General features: G+C 36.0%; 1 protein-coding gene across 1 annotated transcript in view; it reads right to left on the reverse strand.

Annotated features, from left to right (window-relative positions):
- Positions 1 to 7858: 7858 nt before the first annotated feature.
- LOC107089861 (pleckstrin homology-like domain family B member 1) overlaps positions 7859 to 22497 on the reverse strand; it is a 58696-nt gene continuing 44057 nt past the window's right edge. Inside the window, exons 19-25 of the mRNA XM_015382880.1 lie at positions 22385 to 22451; positions 20466 to 20610; positions 20058 to 20148; positions 18070 to 18216; positions 16107 to 16326; positions 11313 to 11398; positions 7859 to 8650 (exon numbers count right to left, since the gene is read on the reverse strand). Coding sequence (XP_015238366.1) covers positions 8510 to 8650; positions 11313 to 11398; positions 16107 to 16326; positions 18070 to 18216; positions 20058 to 20148; positions 20466 to 20610; positions 22385 to 22451 — 897 coding nt within the window. The 3' untranslated portion in view covers positions 7859 to 8509. The remainder of the gene's footprint in view (positions 8651 to 11312; positions 11399 to 16106; positions 16327 to 18069; positions 18217 to 20057; positions 20149 to 20465; positions 20611 to 22384; positions 22452 to 22497) is intronic.

Raw genomic sequence — 22497 nt, forward strand, 5'->3', positions numbered from 1 at the left:
GTATCAGCTGTATAAGAAGCAACCGAATAGATCTGTAAAAAGGCAGCCTGATGCAATCCAGATAAATGTGGTCGTAATGGAAACCAGATTGAGATAGTAGTAGCTGGTGAAGTTGGCAGGTCTCACAGGAAATCGCTGACTGCTCTCTGTGTCAGTATTAATTGGCCCACTGAGGGCTTCCTATTTGTGCGTCATGAGAGACAGGCAAGGTGCCAAGAACTATTTCTTTTTCTTATATTCATGAAGATGCATTCATAGATCATCAATGAGGCTTACCAAATAAATAACAGCTTTTTCAAGTCGCAGAAACTTTTAAACTAAAATCAAAGAACAAGTCTAGACAGCATAAACATCGGATCAAACTGCTCCTCATAAGCATTTAAGATATTTAAAGATGCCATAACTGATGCCCAGGCTAATTGAATATTATGCACAGGCTGAAAAGTTAGAAAAGTCTACGCTTGCATGCCAAGTGCATGTATGGCATGTTAGTGAGGGTTACAGCATCATTTCATCATCATCTCTCTCAGAATTTATTGTCCTCAACTTTTGCCCCTCTTTGAACACATGAAGAAAACATGTGGCTCAGTTACCAGTTGTGAATGGAAGCCCCCCTCAGAGGGGATTTGTGGATGTTTCTACTTGTGTTCAGTTCAATGATTGCTTCCACGTTTGTGTCTTTGGCAGGAAAAAGGGGTCATCTATTCTGGACAAGGGGAAAATTGAAATTTTTCATCATGAATTTTAAAACTAGAACACCCCTTTTTTTGTTTAAATGAGCCGTGACTGAGGCAGTGAGTTATGCAGCACTGATCCTCGAGGTCTTGATGGAAAATTAAAGGTGTATGATGTGAAAAAACAAACTAGTAAGTCGTTCTTTGGGATCCCAAAGGAGATCTTTCGCTTTTATCAACTCAAACTCCAACACCCACGATTTGTTGCTCAAGCACACAAAAAGTAAACTCCTAAAAGTGACAGCTTATATCATGTCTGCATTTAGCACATGATAGAGTTTGTAAAAAAATTGACAATTTTTAAAAGTTACAGGAAATGATTTTATGTAGAAACAAAATAGCTAAAATGGGTGCATACTAAAGTAAAAGACAAATTAAATAAACTTGTATTATATCTATTCTTTGATTGTTCAACGTTTGATACATAAAGAAATACATAAAACAGTTTAAATTTAGCAAAAAAGGGCATAAACAACTGTAAATGGAAGTGGATAAAGAGATCCATCGAATCCATTATATGCTTTCAATGATAGTTATTAAATTGGTCAATTTAGTTGATTACAGTATTTTGAAACTGACGCACAAAGCTCCACAACATCTTCACCAAATAATGTCCAAAAGATATTTTTAAAAAGTCAAGTTTTCCCTTAATTTGAGCTGGTAGGTTCCATTTTCTCAAATTAAGAGCAACTACAACAATTTTAAGAGTGCTTTATTTATTTTTAGGTCTGTTTTTGCTATTTATAGTACGATGTGTTTCTGTGTATAGACTGAAGAACATTTTTACAGGAACCGTTTGGTAAAATTCAAAAATCTAAATCAATTCCTGTATTTAGAAAACCTGTAAGGACAAAATGAAAAAAATAAATATAATGAACCAGGTTAAACTGTTTGGGTTGTTTTCTGCTTGATATTAATGTTTAGAAAAAATTGAAGGGTTTCACTTAAGTGGTCACATAGCTATTTGTAAATCTGCAGCTGATTTTATTAATCAGTTAAATATTTAAAGCTATTATTGGTCCAATAATATACCTTCTTCAATCTCCTCCTTTTAATTTATTTTTTTTCGCATTGTTTATTCAGTTTTGTCAAGAATGAATTAGATAAGAAAAAAAAAAAAGCAAAAATAAGATGAATGATAAAGGGAACAACAGCATTAAAGAGTCCCAGTAGATCTAACTGGATTATTTACAGCTCTCAGAGTGTGTGACTCTGCGATGTGAAGCCATTAATACCCCAAGGACCTGATGTCTATCACCTTTGAGCTTTGCAGCTGATACACATTCAGGCAACCTGCTTTCCCACTAACGGATCCAGAAGGAGTTTCTATGTTCCAAGAAAAAAATGTTTTTTTTATTTTTTATTTCTACAACATGAATTAAATGGATAAACTCGGTCATCAGCTTGTTGTTCGGCTCTGCAAAGCCCTGTAAGAAAGTTGCAATAAGTTGGATGGGGGCTTTTTAGGACTTTCACACCTGATCTGCACTTACAGAGTTTGGAGAGAAAAACAGAGAAATTCAGGTCAAAAAAGAATCCAGCAAGCCGGTCGTTACTGGTAATTCCGCTGCCCAGATGGAATCATCTGGTAGAGAATATTTTTAATGCAGTTTTAAACCTTAAACATAAAAAAGGTTATAAACAAAAAAAAAAAAGTACAAATAATAAAAAAAAAAAAAAAGCCGAATACAGAAAAAAACAAAGAATGACTTAAAATGAATAAAACAAAATATTTATTTAGTATATTTAAAAAGTTAATAATCAATCAAATAAATAAGCAAATAAAGACAGATTGTTAATTTCACAAAATTAAGCATCATTATGTCTCAGACAGCCCATCAGAGGCCTTCAAGCATTTTTTCAGACTTACCCTGTTTTACTTAATTGTTCCAATAAAACTGAGGATATTTGCTTTACCAACACACTAGTTGATAGTGAGACCATTTCCCCCCATATTAGAACAATGATTCCTTATGCCTGTAAAAAGTAAAAAGTTGATTATTAATGAAGGAGCAAGATTCTTTGGGTAAAAACCCTGTTGGCAAATCTTTGGATCTCATAGGATCCGTACGCCAATAATGTCCAAAATGGTGCCTTTACCATCTACCAAAAGTATGGCAGTTTGGGACAGGTCCAAATACGGTAAAATAATGTACCTTTATTTTTACAGCATTTCAAAACATCTATTCAACTTCTCAGGTGCCACATAAGTCCTCATCAGCCATTTGTATTACATCAGTGTGGTAAATGATTGTTTCAGACATGCCCTTTCCCCCTTAACGTGACTTATGTCTTGCTCTGTATCTGTTTTCCACACCTTTGATGTACCTTTTCTAGACTCATTATCCTTGGTAAATAAATGCGTCATTAAACACAAAGATTAGCTTCTTCTTACCCCAATTTTTGTCACTAGATGTACAAGGTATGTGTGTAAACATATAAATGATTGCTTTTGGGGTATACTGAAATGTCTTAGCTGCATAAACTTAATAATTATAATTGAATTTTATCAAGCTCACATTGGAGAAATTTACCTCTGCATTTAAACCAACCAACCTAGGGGAGCAGTGGGCTGCCATTGTGCAGTGCCCAGGGAGCATTATGGGGTCTTGCTCAGAGACCCAGAGCGGCAGTTGGGCTCAAACTCAGAACCTCAGGATTCCAAACTCTATACCCTAATTACCAGGCCGCCACTCCCCTCACATAATAAAAGTGCCTTTTAGAAAGACCAAACTCAGTTCTTCAAATTTCATAAATGGTGTCTGAAAATAGATCCCCTATTTTTTAAAGTCCTGTTTTTCTGCCCATATTCTGAAGCCTCCACCAGAATATCCTGCTGGTAAAAATAATTACCTAAAATTGGCAAACAATCTAAAGGTGATGCTGGGATCAGGTGAGATCATCTATCAGCCAGACAACGATTAATCCTGCTCTCTACGCAGTACCGCCAGCCATGCAAACATGTGGTAGAAGGTCGTCTGGTTGGAGGGTAAAAATACTCTTTGGCTTCTTTGCAAAATGATGTGTGATAAGAAGCATCGACCATAACCCAGAAAATGATATCCCCAAAGTGAAACATGTTAGTGGTAACATCATGCGGTGGGAATGCTTCGCATCTGGGGAAATATTTAGAGTTGATGGTAAAATACATGAAGGTAAATAAAGAGAAAACCTTGGGGGACGGGGGAACTACAGCAGAGAGGTTTATTGATAAAAGTTTACACTTGTCTTAATCCATTTGTGCCCCTGAGGCAAATCTTCACAGTCTAAATAAAGCCTGGGTCTATTTTCAATCTGGAAGACTATGTCAAATCTCACCTGACTGCTGCGTCATTTGGATCTGGCAGTCTTCTTCTCCTCTCTGCGCCTCTAAAGGAGCCGAAAAGCATCCAAGACCCTTCTTTCCAAGCTGCCACATCCATGTCTCCATTTGCCTTCCAACCGAGCTGCAACCCACCTCCTCCCCATCCACCCATCTCCCTTCCTTCACCTTCCATTCCAACACCAGCATCCAGACTCCAGCACAAAATCTCTACCTCTTCTACCGGGATCTGAGCGCCAAGATGCTCATATTCATTCATTCAATGCAATAAACTCTCCAGTTGCCTCATTGTGTGTCTTTGCAGATTAAAATGATAATAAAGGAGTTAAAACCTGGTATTTTAAATGTATAATCCTTTTGAAACTGTTGTTTAATTCATGTTTAATCAGTTTTAGAGAGAACAAATTAAATAGCGCTCATTCTGATGCACCCTTTGGTGGAATAGAGAGTGGCGATAGCAAGGAAGGCTAATGTTAGCACCTGTTGTGGGAAAAAAATTTATTCAACTATTCTCTCCAGTTAAATAAATGGACCACACAAGAAAAATGACATAAATCATCCTTTATGGAGATTGCGCTCCTGTGTACCAAACCACTTTCCCATTCCGGATTTTCCATCTTTAATTGAAGCCCATCATCAAGACACACGCTGTAACATGAAAAAAATCCAATTTCCAGGTGACTTTTGCCAAAATTTTCTTTAAGGGGAATTGTTTTTCTCTAAATGTGCAAAGATGATAAAATGGAGAGACTTGCATCTATAACTGCAGTGAAAAGGGTTTGAATTTTTATTCATGCAAACCTTTTCAAAATGTCTATTTATGGCATTTTTTTTATTCACTCCCACTTGACAAATCTGTACAGCTTTGTTTTCTTCTGTCTTATAAACTCTTCACACTACATGACTAAGTTTGTATTTTTAACGTCACAAAATATGAAACACTTCAAGATTCATGAGGCATACCAAAGCAGAGATACTTAACTATTGTTTGGCACTGACTTATATAAAATACTCAGTGTAGAAGAACGATACATGTATTATTTATTATGTGCTATGCCTCTGCTTGCCTTATAGCTGTCTGCCCCTCACAGCACGTTGATGTTATGCATGCCATAAAAACTGTAAACATTGTGATTAAATGAACAAGTTCTGTATTAAAATCCTGTCAGTTTCCATTCATTACAGACAGAGACGTTGTTAATGCAGAAAACATGAGGAGCGAAGGTCTGTCTTCTGTATTAGATATATCTAGTGAGACCTGCTTTGATCTGCGATGTCTGCGTGCGCGTTTGAGTGAAGAGAAGGCGTGTTTAGGGATGGGCAGGATAAAACTTTCTCCTTTAATCTCCTAAATTAATCTGAACTCAGATGGATTTGAAAATGTATGAATCCAAAATGCACATGTGGAAGAGGAGCCTTTGATGGGAGATTGCTGTAAACGTGCAGGACGTCTTCATTTCGTCAGGATTTATCTAAAGGTTGTTTTCTTGATAAGCCCTAAAATCACACCAGAGATTGAGGAGTCACAGCCTTTTTTATGTGAACTCAAAGGCCCTGGGGGCCAAAGGCCAGTCTGCTCACATGACGGTGAGAGGAGATCACCCTGGGCTCATTAATAATTCACAAACAATAAGGATAGGTGTCACTTATGCTCATCCCTGCAGTAATGAGCTCACATTGCCCTCTTAAAGATCTGTTTACTATGCGGCCAGGCGCCTCAGAGATACACCGATGTGTGGAAATCTTCCTCAAGGTCAGAGGAATACAAATCTACATGAGGGCACAGACGTTGTCTCTTATTACCTGCATAGATCCCAAAAAGGACAGAGGTTCATTTTCATAAATATTAAAACATGTTTTCACTTTACTAAGGGAATGAGGGATTAACATTTCTACCTGTCAGGAGTAAGGTGTGTTTTCATGATTAGCTAAACATCCCTGCGATTACCTCATGTGAATTAATCATGCAATCCTATCATATGTAATTATTATCAAAAGCTCCTCATTCACCTTTTTGTATTGTAGGTGTGATTTTTTTTTTTAAAAGGTGCTGAAGAGGAGGCACAGTTAGGAGATAAGTAGTATGTTGAGCCGCATGTGTGGGGCTCAGATTTCTCCATGTTGAGTCATGCATGTTGCATGTAATTTCATTTTCTCTTTTTATTATTTTCATGTGGCTCACCTAGTGCAGACAATTCATGTAATTAATTACCCCCCCAGAAAAAAAAAAAAAAAAGATACAAACATGTTGATGTTGTTTCAGTAGATCTGCTGCAACTACTGTAGGAAGGTAAAATTTAATGAGACAATTACCAAAACAGATGAGGAGTGAGCTTTTAAAGAGAACACCTTGGTGAATGTTAACAGCTTGTTAGAGTGAGTGAGAATATTTACAGAAAGCATGTAATTAATGACTTGTTTGTGTTGCTGCTCATTAGGAGTGGGAGAAAAAGGGTTGAAGCTTTGCTCAGTTTAACAAACATGTCATATGTGCTTCTGGTAGGGCTGTGGGGGCAGAAACCAATTGTCTCCTTTAATTATTAATTTTATTAGAATTTATAAGAATCTATTTTAGCGACTGGAGAAAGAGTTAAAATGCAAGTCAAAAAAGTTATAAAGGAATCAAAGAGAATAATTAATATTGTTTAGAATTAGACTTGTAAGATAATGTAGCTTAGGTGGAAGTTCACCTGAAGAAACTATTACTTACCCTCATCTGCCTGCATCACAAGCCACTTAGCTTAACCCGCACCTCCACGAAGCCCAATCAGCATCCATAGTTCATCTTAAAACATCTCCAAATCCACGTCTCAGTCTGCTACCCAAGCGCAAGCAGTGGTTGTGCTTTGTTTGACTTCGATTCAGATAATCCCTGTTTCAACCCACCCCATTCCCTTCTCCAACATCACAGCTAAAGCTTCATCAGTGTCATTCCTCCCGTACTCTTATTGCATTCCATGTCTCATCTCAACCGGTCTGGCAGAAGACCGCTTTGTTGAGCCTGGTTCTGCCAGAGGTTTCTTCCCAAAGGGAGTTTTTCCTCTCTACTGTCGCTTCATGCTTGCTCATCATCCAAGTCCCCGGGTGAAGCACTAGTATCAGCTCACACAGTCCACTGGATCTCTGCATTGAGCTCAAGTGCACCATCTCACCAGCCACCAGTCATGGACTGAACTAACTTCTTCTATCTCCACTCCACCAGTTTCACGCCTGGGGGAAAACTTCCTTATTCTTTACTCCTGTTTATGCATATCAAAGTAGATTCAGCTCTACTGTTTCCTGCCGAGGTCTGAGCGCCAAAGACTAAATTGTATCAATAAAATTCTTCTTTCTCTTCTTTCCGTGTGAGTTTTTCAGATTTAACTGATTATTAGAAAATTCACAAAGAAATTTCAGAGGGGCCTGCCACCTGCAGCGCAGTTTTCTTAGGGTAGAAAGATTGTGATTGCATTCGTAGCAGCTTGTGCTGCTATACATTGGGTGACTTATGTTGCCACAGTTTTGGCTACTTACGTTTGACATAGTTTGTGGTGACTTATGCCGCCATGGAAACTCAGCTGCCGATACCAGTAACGTACACTGTGTATGTTGAGTTACAAAGTGTACGTTTGAACTTACACTTTGAGCTGTAGCTGGGTACAACAGTGGGAAATATTTTACAGTGTATGCCCAGCCTAAGGCAGCCAGTCGCAACGAGCCAAAGCTGTCAGGAAATTAAATAAAAAAGACAATAAAAACAACAATAATGACACAAAACAGAAAAATCTGTTTAATATATTTTAATTTATATTTAATATGGATTTTAGCATATCATAACAATTTTACTGTAAAAGCTGCTTTTTATTGAAATGTTAAAAGAAGTATTTGATATTTTTATACAAAGTACAAATGTATCGCTCTGTTATGTACCTGAATGAAAAGCTTTTGGAACATATATAAATACAGATATTAACAAAGGACATGTAAAAGTCGTTCACTTATGTAACATAGATTATTGTGCTTAAAGGCTATAGAAAGGTTTCTAGTAATTTAGTGTTTTGAAATATTTAAAATCTTACTACATCTAAAGAAAAGGTAAAAATATATAAAGGGATAACTTGATGTTTATATCTGGTTTAGATGTGTAAACAGTTGGAGGTTTAAAAGAAAATTAAGAAATCTTAAAATGATTCTGCCTGAAATGTTTTAGATCACATTGAAAAATGACTCTTTTATAATGTCTCAATCTCAAAGCTGATTCAGTTTCATTAGAAAGCACCACTGTAAGTCTGAGCCCTTATTTAGTTGCAGGTTTCAGACTTTCTATGAAGTTATTCTCCTCTTCCTGTCCCGACCAACTTCAGTCCATCCATTCCAGCACCAGCAGGAGTTAGATCAGGTCAGCACCCAGGTCTCCTTTTGTTTCCTTTGTTTCCCTCTTCATCGTTATTATAATCATCCCTGCTTCCATCTCTCAGCTCAGAAACTGTGTGTAGCCCTCTGCACCTGTAACTATGACGTCCATCCAGATCCTCATGGCCTCAGGAGACGGGGCCACCATGTAGTACAGCCGATCATGAGTTTTCACACAGAAGGTCAGGGCTGGATTGGGACTCTAGGTGACAGGAAGAGAGGATTTTATTTATTTTATTGAAACATGGACGCTTTTGAACAAATAATTATTGACAAAATGAACACTCCTGTCAAAATTTTTTATAGTCTTTACAAAGAATTTCTCTCATTTTTAAATTCTATCCAGACTTTACGCTAAGCAAACCTTTTAAGTGGGGGAAGAAAAAAATGAAACACCGTTGTAAACAAATGTTTAGAAAATACCATTACAATCATAAGAAGGCCTATATTCTTTTCCTTAAACTTTACAGGTCATAGCTAAAACCTTTTAATAAATGCTAGTTATTAAAAAAAAAATGCATCCACAGAATCCCCAGAGTGATACAAGATAAAAGTAGGCCTAATTATTTTACTGTAAAAAACAAAAGTATATTAAAAATTGTTTTATAAATTTTAAGGGTCGTAAATATATAAAGATATACAATAGAGCTGAGAAATGGCTGCATCTCTACATTACATTTCGCAGATTAAAGCCAAGCAAAACCAAAAGAAGCAAACTGGGGATGATAATCAGTGAAGTTTTTTAGAACTGGTACCAACCTAAGAAAATATGAAGGGAATTTTGTTCCATTATTGTTACAAGAAAGAAAAAAATGTGTAAATAAAAATAAATCATCATAAATTAAACTTTTTAAATAAAAAAAGGCTTTGAGAGTAACTTTGCTGTTTACTCAGATTTTGTCCTTTGACATTATTCTTGAGTTCTAGTTTTTCCAGAATTTCTAACAGTGATTATTATTTTAAATTTACTTCAAATATTGGGTTTCAGATCGACTTTTCCGAATTAAAGTCTTTTCCAATGTCTTTCACAGATCACATTCTCTTTGCCACTAATCCAATACAAATGCTTGTTCCTAATGCGTACAATGACAATGCAGTGATGTTGTTAATGTCAATGCAGAGCAATAGAAATATGTCTTTGATGCTCAATCCAAAGCAAAGTAAAGACAATGTGATCTTTAACACGTCCTCTATACAGAATGGAATTCCTAAAGCTCAATCTTAATATTAAAAATATGAATAGGTAAGAACAAAAAGAAAATAAAAGATCTGTAAAAAAATATAGAAAACTGAGAAACTAATGTTTAAAAAATTGTACAGAGGAAAGTAAAAACAATATAAAAAAAATAAAAATCTAAAGAAGCAGCAAAGATACTTACAAAGTATTTTTTTTAAATAAATATCTTTCAAAGTTTCATTACTAGTTTGATTTTTTTTCATAATTAAATTTACAACATTTTTATTTATTTAAATCTATAAAACATTGTCTTAATTTGTAATAATAATGGAACAAATGTACTTCAGAAGAAAGGAAAGTGGTTCAGAAGCCACACCAAGGTGTCTACTCCTCCTGAACGAGTCGATTAAAATTTGGCAACTGCATGGAAAACAGCACAGGACGAAAGTGAGGGCAGAACTTACTGGCTGGGAGGAGAGAAACTTGTATCTATTATCTGTAAGATTAATATATTAACACTTGTTAAGAGTACTGGGTCTCCTCTGATGCTGTCTTCTCTTAAACTCAGACATTATCTATGCAATTTAGGTCTAGAAAAGCAACTAAAGAAAGGCAAAGAAAGGGGATTTTTGCCAAAAAAATTCTCAATTTTCAGTCTGGAATCATCCTAATTTCTGTAATAGTAGTAATGTAGTTTTCTATAAAAACAAACAAAAAAAATCTTATCATGGATTCTAAAAAACTTCCTGGAGCCTCGCTGATCCTCCACAATATTTCTATTGCGGAAGATCCGTTTCCATTTGGCATCAGAACTTTTTCCAAACAGCCTTTTTATTCTTCATTTCTAACCAATCTAGTCGAAGCATTTCATGCATAAAAGCTCAACCTTGATGTCATTTGTTCCGACCACTCTTTTCCAATTTAAGTCTTGGTACATTTGATCCAACTCTGTCTATTGAAGTTTGTGGCTGAAGCAGAGAGGTTTGTTTTGTTTTTTTCCCCCTGAAGAACTACTTAGCAGTAACCATAAGATCACTACTGAGCTTATGGAGACTCGATGATTAAAATATTCTTTGACCAACAAATAAGTCCTTAAAATTGAAATGTAATCCAATAAACAGTTAATTACAGAAACAATATCTTATTTATTTTGTTATAATGTTACTGTCTATTCATATTTTACTGGTTAAAAGTGTAATTCATCAATCAGCATTTTTATAAAATATTTTTTTTTTCTTTGAGTTCCATTCCATCCATTTTCCACCTCATTAAATAAAACTTCCAATATTAAGAGTAAAAATATGCTACTTTAGCAAAAGAGGTTTTACTTTTAAGGGTTTTTAGCACATCTTTACCAATGCTGCAAACCCATCTGTCTATTTGTGCAGTTTTCTGTTTAAAAGTATTACTGGGTTTGTTTAAACCTAAAAGATCTTTTTAAATCCAAAACATGAATACGTTGTGTGAACAGATTATCTGAAATTTGAAAGCTTATCAAAAACATTTCTTTTTGGTTATTCGACTTCCTAATTCCTCAACCTACAGTAAATGAGGAGAAAAAATAAATAAAATCAATCCTTCACTGTTATTCAACTATCAACTTTTTAATTTTGTAAACAACAACATAATACATAACTCATGCTAAAAATGTAACATTACAAAGTATTTATGGTAAAGAAGTGTTTACCTTGGCGGCGCTGCGCAGGTGATCATAGTAAACCTCTTCAATCGCCTGAAAGTAAATGAGCCCTTTCAGCTTGGTCTCGTGCTTGTCTGAGAGGAGAAAAAGAAAATAAATATATGAAGTTACATTAAATTACATCTTGTTGCACTGATGCAAGACCTCTGCCAGACCGAACTCTAAACAGGAGAATCAGAGGTAGATGGAGGGAAACTGTGTTCTAGTGATGGTGCTTCATTTTCACTTGAACTAATCTTGAGTTTAAAATAAAAACATATAGCTTTGTGTTTTTCACACGGTATCATATATGCATCTTATAAATAGACACAAAATATAAAACATAAGGAAGAACAAAAAAACAAAACAAAAGTTAGAATAAACCAACAAAGAAAAAATGTTTGACGTAAGAAAAAGCAGAATTATGAAGCACATTTTATCTGCTTTTTGTTGTGATTTTTTTTTTCATGTTTTCAAATGATAATTCGTAGACTTTATTTATTTGAAGCTCTTTTATCAAATATATATTATTAGAAGTCAATAAAATAATAAAGACTTTCCTCAATTCATTTGTGATTTTTATTTAGAGAATTATCCAATATCCTTAAATTCTCTTATTATTTATATCTTTAAAGGATTTAAATCTAAGGTAGTTTTTAATTGCACCAAAGGTTAGGATAATGGCATGGAGGCCTCCTAGCCTCAAAGATTTAAAGCTCATCGCCCAAATAAAATCATCAACAAACATGCATTTTTTGATTAACCATATTCCAAATTTTTTTTTCTCAAAATTGATGCTCCTTTTTACTTTGTTTCATTAGTTGTTGAAATATTTTAGTACTGGTTCTTATCAGAAACAGATTTCTTGTTGGTATGTGATTAAATCTGCGGTTTTAGCCTCAATAGCAGAAAAAGTAAAAAGAGAAGCTTAAATCAAAGATAGCGAGAATGGACACAAAACAGAAAAAAGGGATAAAAGTCTTTTCCCCAGCAGCTTAGGCTCCATGAATAGGTATGAGCAGAAGTGCATCAGAGCAAAAGTTAATTAGACGCGTGAGTCTATTTCCAGCTATGCCTCAAGTCTTTACCATCCTATTAATCTGACTTGTTTTCTTCAGTCGCACTTTCTGGAATGTCTGCATTTCTCTTTCTGTGCCTTTTTGCTGCCGGCTAGGTTGAACATTCCAATAAATGTAAAAAAAAAAAAAAAACAGGAGCTGGACTGTTGGCTATCATATTTGATGTTTTTTAGTTGAGAAATGAGCAGGTCGGATGTTCTCTGTCAGATGTCCAGTCTGTTCTTTGTCCCTCAGGTTTCACACACAGTCCTCTTCACGGCTCGCTGAAGACTTTTGTTCAAGAGTTGTGTTCAAGTTAAAGCTTAAGTTGCTGCTGACCTTCTGGGCTTTAGAATCTAAAGAGTAATTCCTGACATTTCTTCACATTAATTCTGCCTTAAGATTTTCCAATTTTCCAAGAGTTATTTATCTGACTCTCCTTAAAGAACGGAGATGTAAACATCCTCAATTAACGGCAGTCTTTTAAGTTGTGTTCCACACTTTTTTTCACTCTACTTTCCCTTCTTCATAAGTCAAATCTGCTTAGTAATGAGATAAATGTTTTTGAAATGTGAGTTTCGTTTTATTAGTCACGAACAAGCCAGGAGCTAGCCTCCACACCGTGAAAAACACATCCAGAGAAACTATTGCATCTTGTTTCATCACCGTCATCACCATCATCTTCGTCAGGAGTGAGCGGGTGAAAAGGCTAGGCTGGTGAATGGAGAGAGGAGCAAAGCGAGCAGCAGTGTCAAGATTGTATTTTTTTTTTTTTTGGTTCTATTTTGAAATTGATTGTAAAATAATGCTTTCAAAACATATTGGTCAATTATTCAGAAATCTGCTTTTGTATCAGACTCTGATGGGCGGGAAGAATGAACTGAAACACTCACAGTTTTTAAATGAAAGAAAGACAGGCAAAACTCCCCTGGATTTAAATACCTTCCAGGTAGCTAAGTATTTGGAAGGAGAGCAAATAAAATATATGATTTAAGATGAAGGTACAGAATGGTCCGAGGAGAAGCAATGTAGGTTTACTGTGAACTGAAAGGAAGCTGAAGGCCCAAAGCAGGGATCTTTAAAAGAAAGTTTACTGATATAATAAATGCAAATGAGCAGAAGAAACTTTAATAGGTGTTCACTATAGAACAACAGAAATAATATAAATTTTTTTAGTTAATCATTTACTATTAAATGTTCATTCCATTTAAATTGTCCCAAAATATTAAATTCAACGGAAGTTCAATTTATAAGCCCTTGAAAGCTCAATGAGCTGAAATAACTTTGCTTTGACAAAAAGTGCCGCCCAAATCTCAGTAATTAATATTTCTATCTGTTAGAAGTCTTATTAATTGAACGCTGTGTTCCTAAAGAACATAAAGGCCCTAAAATGTGTTTTTATAATAAGATCTGAAATGAGAACCATCTCTAACCTCAGGAATTGTCCACCTTCTGATGTCAGTGAGGTGGTACAGGTCTCATTAGGGCTGTTAGGTTTACGCTGTGGTTCTGCCAGCACTTAGTTTATAAAAGGTGCAAATTGAACATCTGCAGCCACATTCTCTTCACATGCCTCACTTCTGCTCAGTGGGTAAAAACTGCAGGAGAAAACTCCTGTTATCTGCTTTGGGCTTCCTGTATGCAGCTTTATGCAGTCCCAGTGGGATGCATTTGTTTTAAGCCAGGTTCTACAATCGATCCTGATACTCTTCCAACTATTGCAACAAAATTCAGAATTGATTAAGTGTTTACAGATAAATGTTCCCAATTGAGCAACTTTAGAAGCTAAATACAAATTACACTCCCAGGATATTTTTAATCCCCACTTTGCTTTTACCATTGATTGCATTAGTATGGCTTGGAGTAAAAGATTTGCAGTCAAACCCATAAGTATTCACACACCCTGGAATATTTAGACTAAAAACTATTTGCTTTCAGCCATGACGTTTGTTTCAGAAATAATGAGAGGTTGGACAAAAAATTTATGGGTAAAAAAAAAAAGAAAGAACAAGATTAATTCCAACATAAATCTGTCAACTGTGCATGCATGATTATAAATCTTAGAAAGCCATCAGAACAGAGAGCATGTCTGGTGTGAATTCTAGATGGTCTCTAAATCATATTTTATTCCAGGTATTACGGTGACTTCTGTCACTCAGATTTACATATTGTCTCTAAACGGCACGTTAATGTTAATTTAACACTATAAATGAGGAAGACAACCCCTGTGTGACCCCAGCTGTTGGTGAACCATAAACCTACGCATTGTAACCAGCTCTATAAGTAGAAATAAATAATTGTCTGTAATCCCCTTAATGTCATTCACATTTGGTACAAAAACATGGGTAATAGTTTCATACAAATGTACCTACGGATAACTTTATTGTACTGAAATAAAAACAAAGAATAAACATAATGATAATAACAATAAGTGTTAATATTATTAATATAATTATATTTATATTATTATGAAAATAAATAAAAACAATGACATTTAACAATTTAACAATTTAAAATGTGGAATAATATGGAAATTAATTTTATAGATATATGTACATTTCAGCAAAGATCGCAGGATTTGGTTTTCTCAAGTTAATGCACCACATCTGTATCACACTCCTCAGTGTTGCAATTTATTTATGGTACTTTATTTGTTTCCTCATTTTAATCCCTCTTTTGTCTCAGTTAACTTGACTCCCCAGCTGTTTGTGAACCATAAACAGATGTGAGGGATTGATTTCCAGTCAACGATTCAATGCAATCAGCTGGTTTTCCTTAGATAGAAAACTTTGAACCGATCTGAATGTATGATCTGGTTGAATTGTCTCTATAAAGTGCCTTGAGATGGCAGGTATTGTGAATTGCTGCTATATAAATAAATTGAATTGAACTGAACTTACCTCTATGGGAGGTAAATCATAGTGTTGGGAAATATATTCATCATGTTTGGGGCTCAACTACTTCTCCTCTTCTTTATTGCAGCCGTTTTCAACATTTTAATATTGAGAAGTTGTTTTAGAAATAAAGCGAAACAAACTGACAAAGACTGTAATATTGTTCATTTCCAGGTGAGGGCACCAAACATTATTTGTCTGAAACAATGTCACATTGTTGTAGTATTAAGTTCTCTGTTTAATGTACTAATGCTATCTAGCATTCACACCTTCCTTTCCTTGTGTGAAGGAATGTTCAGAGTTCTGCAGTTATCACCGAGCTCTGCTCCAGCTCCTTTAAATCCATATCAATGGCCGCAACATTTAAAATGTGAAGAGGGTGAGGGAGAGCTCTTCATTGTAGTACAAGTTTTGGTCCTCGCTGTCTAAAAAGTTAAAAAGCTGAAGGGTAAACTTTAGAAGAGATAGTGTGTAGGGTCACATAAAGGCCCACCTAAAGCACTGGTTACTGTTTTAGTATTATGGTCTCAGAAGAGGCATTTAGCTTTCATTTATTTGTGCTGTAATTGCTCAGAAACTCTGCTTTTAAAATTTCAAATTAAGTGATTTTGTTTAATTTTATCTAACTGACAGTGAAACTTTTTATAATCTTAAAAAAAGTATTTTTTCTTTGACTGCTGCAGTAAGCTCTACTCTGTGTCCAGTTCCCACTTTAAATCCCAGTGAATTATACTGTTTCCTTTCATTATAATCAGACAAAGTATTAAAATAAGTGTTGGTGGATTTATAAAAGGCATAACTTTATATATTTAAATTAATATCGACACAGATCCGGTCTAAGTTGTTCTCACCGATGTAATAGCAGAAGTTTCTTTTGAGACGGTCGAAAACGAACCAGCGTTTCTTCCAGGATTTGATTTTGCCTCCCATCTTCACCAGGTGGCCTTTGCACATTTTCTCGGTGAGGATGACGAAGGGGCAGGTGTCTATGCAGTGGCCACACGACTCCACATGGGCCCGAAGATCAAACTCCTCCTTCCGGTTTGGCAGGTAGCGGGTCATTGGACGAGCCTGTGAGAGAAGAGCCGCATGGTGTTTATGTTTCCTGCTAAACTGGGTTTTATCAATGTTTATTTAAAGACAGATTTACTGACAGAATATTTCTCAGACTTAGATTTAGCTGAGGGTTTAATATCACATTGCTGCCTATTACTGATTGAAGGCAGTAAATCGCCTCCTGGCTGGTATGGCCACAGCCCAGGGCTCTGAACACTATAATATTGAGTAAAATCATTATCTCCCATTTAAAAGGAATTTAATTAACAGATATGCATTTCAAAACTGTTTTGAATAATAAATTAAGCTCCATGCAGTTATTTTTTGTACTATGAACAGATACAGTCAGACTGTCTGGATCACTCCTGCTTTTCCTCTCTCTTGATTGCGTGCTGTGGTTGTGAATCTCTTTAGCTGCAGGAAACAGCCATCTCGTAATTAAACAACAAATCAATGTCTTTTCTCCCATCCTAGAGGAATAAGGAAGTACAGCTAGATCAATCTTTAGTACAGATGTAGCTGTGTGAAGTTAATGCAGGACCAAAAGAGAGCAATCCCTGAAAGCTCACTGAAACCCACTAAAGGAATGTTTAAGAACCAACCGTCCTATTACAGTATGAGCTATGTGACAATTATGATATGACCAGAGTATAATTATAAGTGCCTTTCCTATAAATAAACATTTTCTATAAATAAACATTTATTAAACCCTTTATTAATAAGTGTGTGATCCCTAATATAGGAGTTTTTGAGACATTTACATTATTTATTTTCTTGAAAAGCAGAAGCACTATAACAAGACCAATGTAGTAAACAGAAAATGCATAATAAATTGCATGGAAATACTTTTGTATCACAAATGATCCAAAACAAAAACAACATTTTTTAATGTGTTACTAGACTAGTGTTAAAAATCTGTAAATCTGCAGTACAAATCAGATGTGGGTAGAACTATGGCAAAACAATTGTATTAATAAAAAAATAACTAAAACATTTGGTATACCTTCACTTATGTTAACAATCTGTTTTGAATATTTTTGTATTTTACTCTTTAAAACATCAACATTTGTAAATATCTTCATATATTTCTGTTTTCTTACATTAATCAGATATAATTAGTTACTAAGTACTTTTGCAGCAGAATATTTTTTTCTTTGACTTGATATACTTTTAGGGAATAATCCCTATTAGCCTTTCATTTTTCTTTTGTCTTTCCAGTTTAACAGAGTAGCGAGGAGAAATTGGCCAACAGGGCTTCACATCGTGTTATTAAAAACATTTATTAAGTTTAAAAAATTGTTTAAAAAATTACTGACATAAATCTAGTTTTTTTATTTTTGTCAAAGCAATACATGAGATCAAGGCAACATTTCGGCATTAAGATGTGTAACTATGATAAAAAACTGGTTTAATGGGCCTTTGCTCACTTAAGTTGAAGGGGATGAAGTGGAGATAATGATGACAGCAGATTATGTTTGATTTCGATATATTTCCGCACTGAGAGCTGCTGGTAAAAACAATCCTGATTAAAGCCTTATATCACTGATATGTATACATATTTCCAACACCATATCCTCCTTTTTTCTTTTTGTTTCCACTATCTCTCCCCCCACCCCGCGTCCTCCTCCTTCCTTTGACAATCTTTGATCTTCTTTTGCACCAAGCCTCCCTTTATTGCCTCTCCTCTCATCCTCCCCCCTCAAGCATCCCCTTACCCCTCTCTTCTCACTCTTCTTCTCCTCCCGCCGCTAAACTGACCTGGGAGAAGTGCTTCTCTCTCATCTTCACCTCCTCCTCCACTAGTCTCCGCCTGTGGGCCGACTCATCTTGAAGCCTCCTCTCAGCCTCCTCCCGCCTCCTCCGCTCCTCCTCCAGCATCTGCCGCCGAGCCTGCACCTCCCTCTCCTGGGAGCGTCGGGACAGAAGAGAGTGCGGAGAGAGCAGACCAAGAGGGAAAAACAACAAGAGCGAGACGGGAATATATGTTAATGGCAGGCAAATATTGCAATACAAAGAAGACGAGTGTCAGAGGATGCACCTGGGAATTCAAGTCCCAATCCAGGGTTTTGTAAAATCTATCCCTTTAGTCTATGTGTGGAAAAGGGGAAGCTTTGCTGATGTAAAATGATCCTTTGCAGCTTTCAGATACTTACACACAGGTCTGCTTTATTTCAGCATAAAAAAAATTTGTTAAAAACAAAACACCGTCTAACTTTTTTTCTGAGAAAATCTTCTGCCCCTTTGACATCTTGGTTGCATTTGAATCTATTGAGGATGTCAAGCTGAAGATTTTCTTTAAAACATTTTGAGGTCACATTTTGGTTACTCTTGATATGAAATACTTTGGCATTTTTGGCAAAAAAAAAAAAGTTTAAAGATTATTTTAGTTTTGTCCTTAATAAGTTATACGTATAATCAGGCTCTAAATTAGGGGTTCCAAGGAATTTCAACCTGTGATGTTAAAGATTATGCCGGCAGCCCCCCCGAAAATACATAATCACCTAATTATTTTACCCTGAGTTTAATTATACACATATAGTGAAGTAATTGTATTCATTTTAAAATAGATGGTTTTGATTATTTAATTTACTTAAATTTTTACATTTTGCAAGTTTTTATTATAATACATAACAAAATACTTTTATACCCTGTTTGTAAAAACAAGCGCTAGCGCATGTCATTCACCCCTGCTGCCACCAGACTCTACAATGCAATACTACAGTGGCAATAACTAAATGCAATATTACTAAGCTGTTTTTTTATATTTGATACCCAGTGCGATATATATATATATATATATATATATATATATATATATATATATATATATATATATATATATATATATATATATATATAAAACACAGTAGTAGCCATTCAAAATTTCCTCACTTTCCTTTAAGGGTCCTTGGTTGGTCCCCTACAAATCCTTTTTAAACATCAATCTTTATATTAAAATATGCTTTCTGTAATGAAATATAGACATTAAGATCTAAAATAAAGCGTCATCTCCTGATCTGACCCTGTAATTCAGTAAAAGAATGGAATCAGAGTAAAAATCAGAGTAAAAAAATGCACACACAGAAGAAGGGAATTGGCTGGAAGTTGGAGGAGATTTTGCTGGAAGTCGCAGGGGAGTGGACTGCCATTCAGCTGGCGTTTGACTGGGAAGGGCCACTCTGAATGGCTGCTACTGTATATATATGTGGACACACTGTACATACTGTATATACCCCATGCACCTTTTCCTCCTTTTGGCACCTTCTTCTTCTTTTTGACTATTGAGCAGATGTAACAGGTAAAGGTATCCTATGTGATATCAATAAAGTCAATAAATCAATCAAACGTTTATTTCATTGGTGTCTGGGGACCCCCCAGTGGGTCCTGTCCCCCACATTAGGAAACCCTGCTCTAAATGTTTCTATGTAATGAGAACATGACTGATGTTTTTTTTTATTTTTTGCAAAAATTGCATTTTTATCAGTATTTTCACTAAGACCTTGCAAATTTTCTCCTTTGCACAAATATTAACATCTTTGTCAAAAAATAATGTTTTTAAAAATTCTCAATCTAATATTAAATCTGGTTCAGAACCAGAAGTTTCCCAAAGATTATGTTCTGATTTGCGATGATAAATAACTCTTTGCATGTTTTTTTTGCTTCAAACGGATATGAAATGATGGGACACCAACATGAAGTCTTTTTTTCCATGTGAAAACCCTCTGGCTGTAGTGTTGGGAACTCACTCTGTTCTCAATCAGTCGTGCTTTCTCCTGCTGCGCCTCCCTCAGCATCTTCTCCATCTCCTCTATCCTCTGGGCCTCTAACCCACAGGCGCTACAAGTCACACAGGAGAAGCTTGCATTGATTACACGGATATGACAAGGCTTTGGATGAGAAGGGGGGGGATAAAAGGTAAACAAACATGTCTTGAATAAGAACAGCAGGAGAGAGTAAAGGTGTGGACGCCTTATTAAAACCGGTGGAAACTTAAGTTTGAAAACTTGAATGGGTTTGGCATGGCAACAGCCAGTACGTCACGTGGGTGAGGCGTGTAACAAAGCCCCCTGTGACAGGAACAAAGCCTAGTGACCTTTTCTTCAAACAGAGGGGGCAGACTTGGATGTTCCCATGGAAACAGGGCAGTCTCTCACCTTTCTGGGGTACAGGCGGAGTTTCCAGTGGAGACACTGGTCTCCAAGCTGTCTGAGCTTTCAAGGCTCAGGGTGTCGTACGCCTGGTTGCCGCTCGGCGGCGGCTGGTGGTGCAGGATGGAGTGGTGGACAGTTGGAGATGGGTCTGTGGGGACAGATGGAGAACAGGCTTAGTTATCGCGAGCCTATAGCGCCCTCTGCTGACTGGAAACACCCAAACAAATTCTTATTCCCTCATTTGTGGGGAAATCTATCTGCACACTGTAGTTTAAGTTTGACAATATATGAAATTTAATTCATTTTATTTTGTGTACACATAAAGATTTCGATCAATGCATATATTTATTTTTTATTCATTTATGAATGTCTTTAGTTCAAACCCTGCCTTTTGCCTACACATATGGAAAATGATGCTTTGACATAACCAAATTGCTTCAAATGATAACAAGTGAATCAGGTTGATCACACTTACTTTATTAAGTTTATAAATTGAAAACTTGAATGAATAAAGTCAAGCAAACTGGCTTGAATTACTTGTTATCAATTGGAGGAATTCATTTGTTGCAGCTAAATGTTCCTTTTAGAGCGTGGAGCATGGATGTTCTCCGTGCACATGTATGTTTTTTCTCTGAGTACTCCAAACTGTTGGGCTATTTGATCATTCTTAATTGTGATTTTAAGAAAGAGTGTGTGAGTGAATGGTTGTTTGCCTTGTGATGGATTGTTGACCCATAGTGGGGGCGGATGGATTGAAGGACATTATATTCATTAAATTTATTTGTGATCTTAGTTATAACAGTTTGATTCCTGGCTTCACTCAGGTACTTTCTTCCTGTTCTATGTCCTCATAATTAACCCAAATTTATGTCCTCATTGCTTCCATTTTCATGTTTCTGTGCTTTTTTCTTATCTTGTTATCATTGTTTGGTTTTATCCTATAGCATGCCCTATTTGAGGCCCTATTTGTATCTAAAACTGTTAAGGTTCTCCCCTTTTTGGAGTTTTTGTTTTTCAGTTATCAGTTATTCTGTTTTGTTGATCTTTGATTTATTTTCCATTTTATGTATGTTTAAGCATTCTCTGTTGCCCCTTGTACCAGCCTCCTTTCCCCTAGCTCCCTTCTGGTCTCTTCCATCCACACCTGCTCCATATCTGCTGATTAGCCTGGTCTTTGTTCATTCTCCCATTTATACACTTAATGTTCATTCAATGGTTGCTGGTCTGTTGGTGATTATTATTTGCTTCCTCCTCTCTGGATTTCCATGTGACTTCTGCCTGATGTTTGCTGATTTTTTGGTTGTCAGTATTTTTGTGTTTTGGATGTTCGTCTCAGTTTTTTCATTAAATCTACAAGAACTTATATAGATCTCACTCATCTTTGCTTATGGGTCCTCAAGCAACCAACCCCCGTCCCTTGTTGACAAAAACATATTTTACAACCAACAACTGACTAAATGATTGATTTAATTTTGAGTGTGCACTGGTGATATACTGTTTATAACAAACCACCTAAATCACTTAACAGATTAAGTGAATAGAAGTCATGATCTCATTACAATCTTCTAGGTAAATGCTTTGCTTTTATGTATTGAATGTACTTTGATCCAAACTCCCACAGAGATGCTGCGTTCACGCCCTGACATCATTTCATAGCAGCATAAAGAGGCCCTCCACCAATTCAAGCAGCTGGTTGTAATGTTCTGGCTGATAAATCTAATTTCTTTTCAACCTGGGCATTCCAGCTTATATGCTAACAGTGTAACGTATGAATGCAATAGAGCTGACACAGCCCCATACTTTTGCCCTGCAGGTGGTTGTAATGTTCTGGTTAATGAATCTATAGTTCTTTGACACTTGCATTCCTATCTAACCATAAACTGTTTGTTTCATGCTTGCATTTGGAGAACGCAGTCACATACCTTTGCAGTGCAGAGATGTTTGCTTCCTGGAATCCATGTCTAACGGGTTTTTCTCTCTCAGCATCAACTGTAAGCACCATGAAAGACAGAAGAAAGTGTCATGCTGTGAACAA

This window comes from Cyprinodon variegatus, unplaced genomic scaffold, assembly GCF_000732505.1.
Source record: "Cyprinodon variegatus isolate N-32 unplaced genomic scaffold, C_variegatus-1.0 Scaffold268, whole genome shotgun sequence".
Classification (NCBI taxonomy): Eukaryota; Metazoa; Chordata; class Actinopteri; order Cyprinodontiformes; family Cyprinodontidae; genus Cyprinodon; species Cyprinodon variegatus.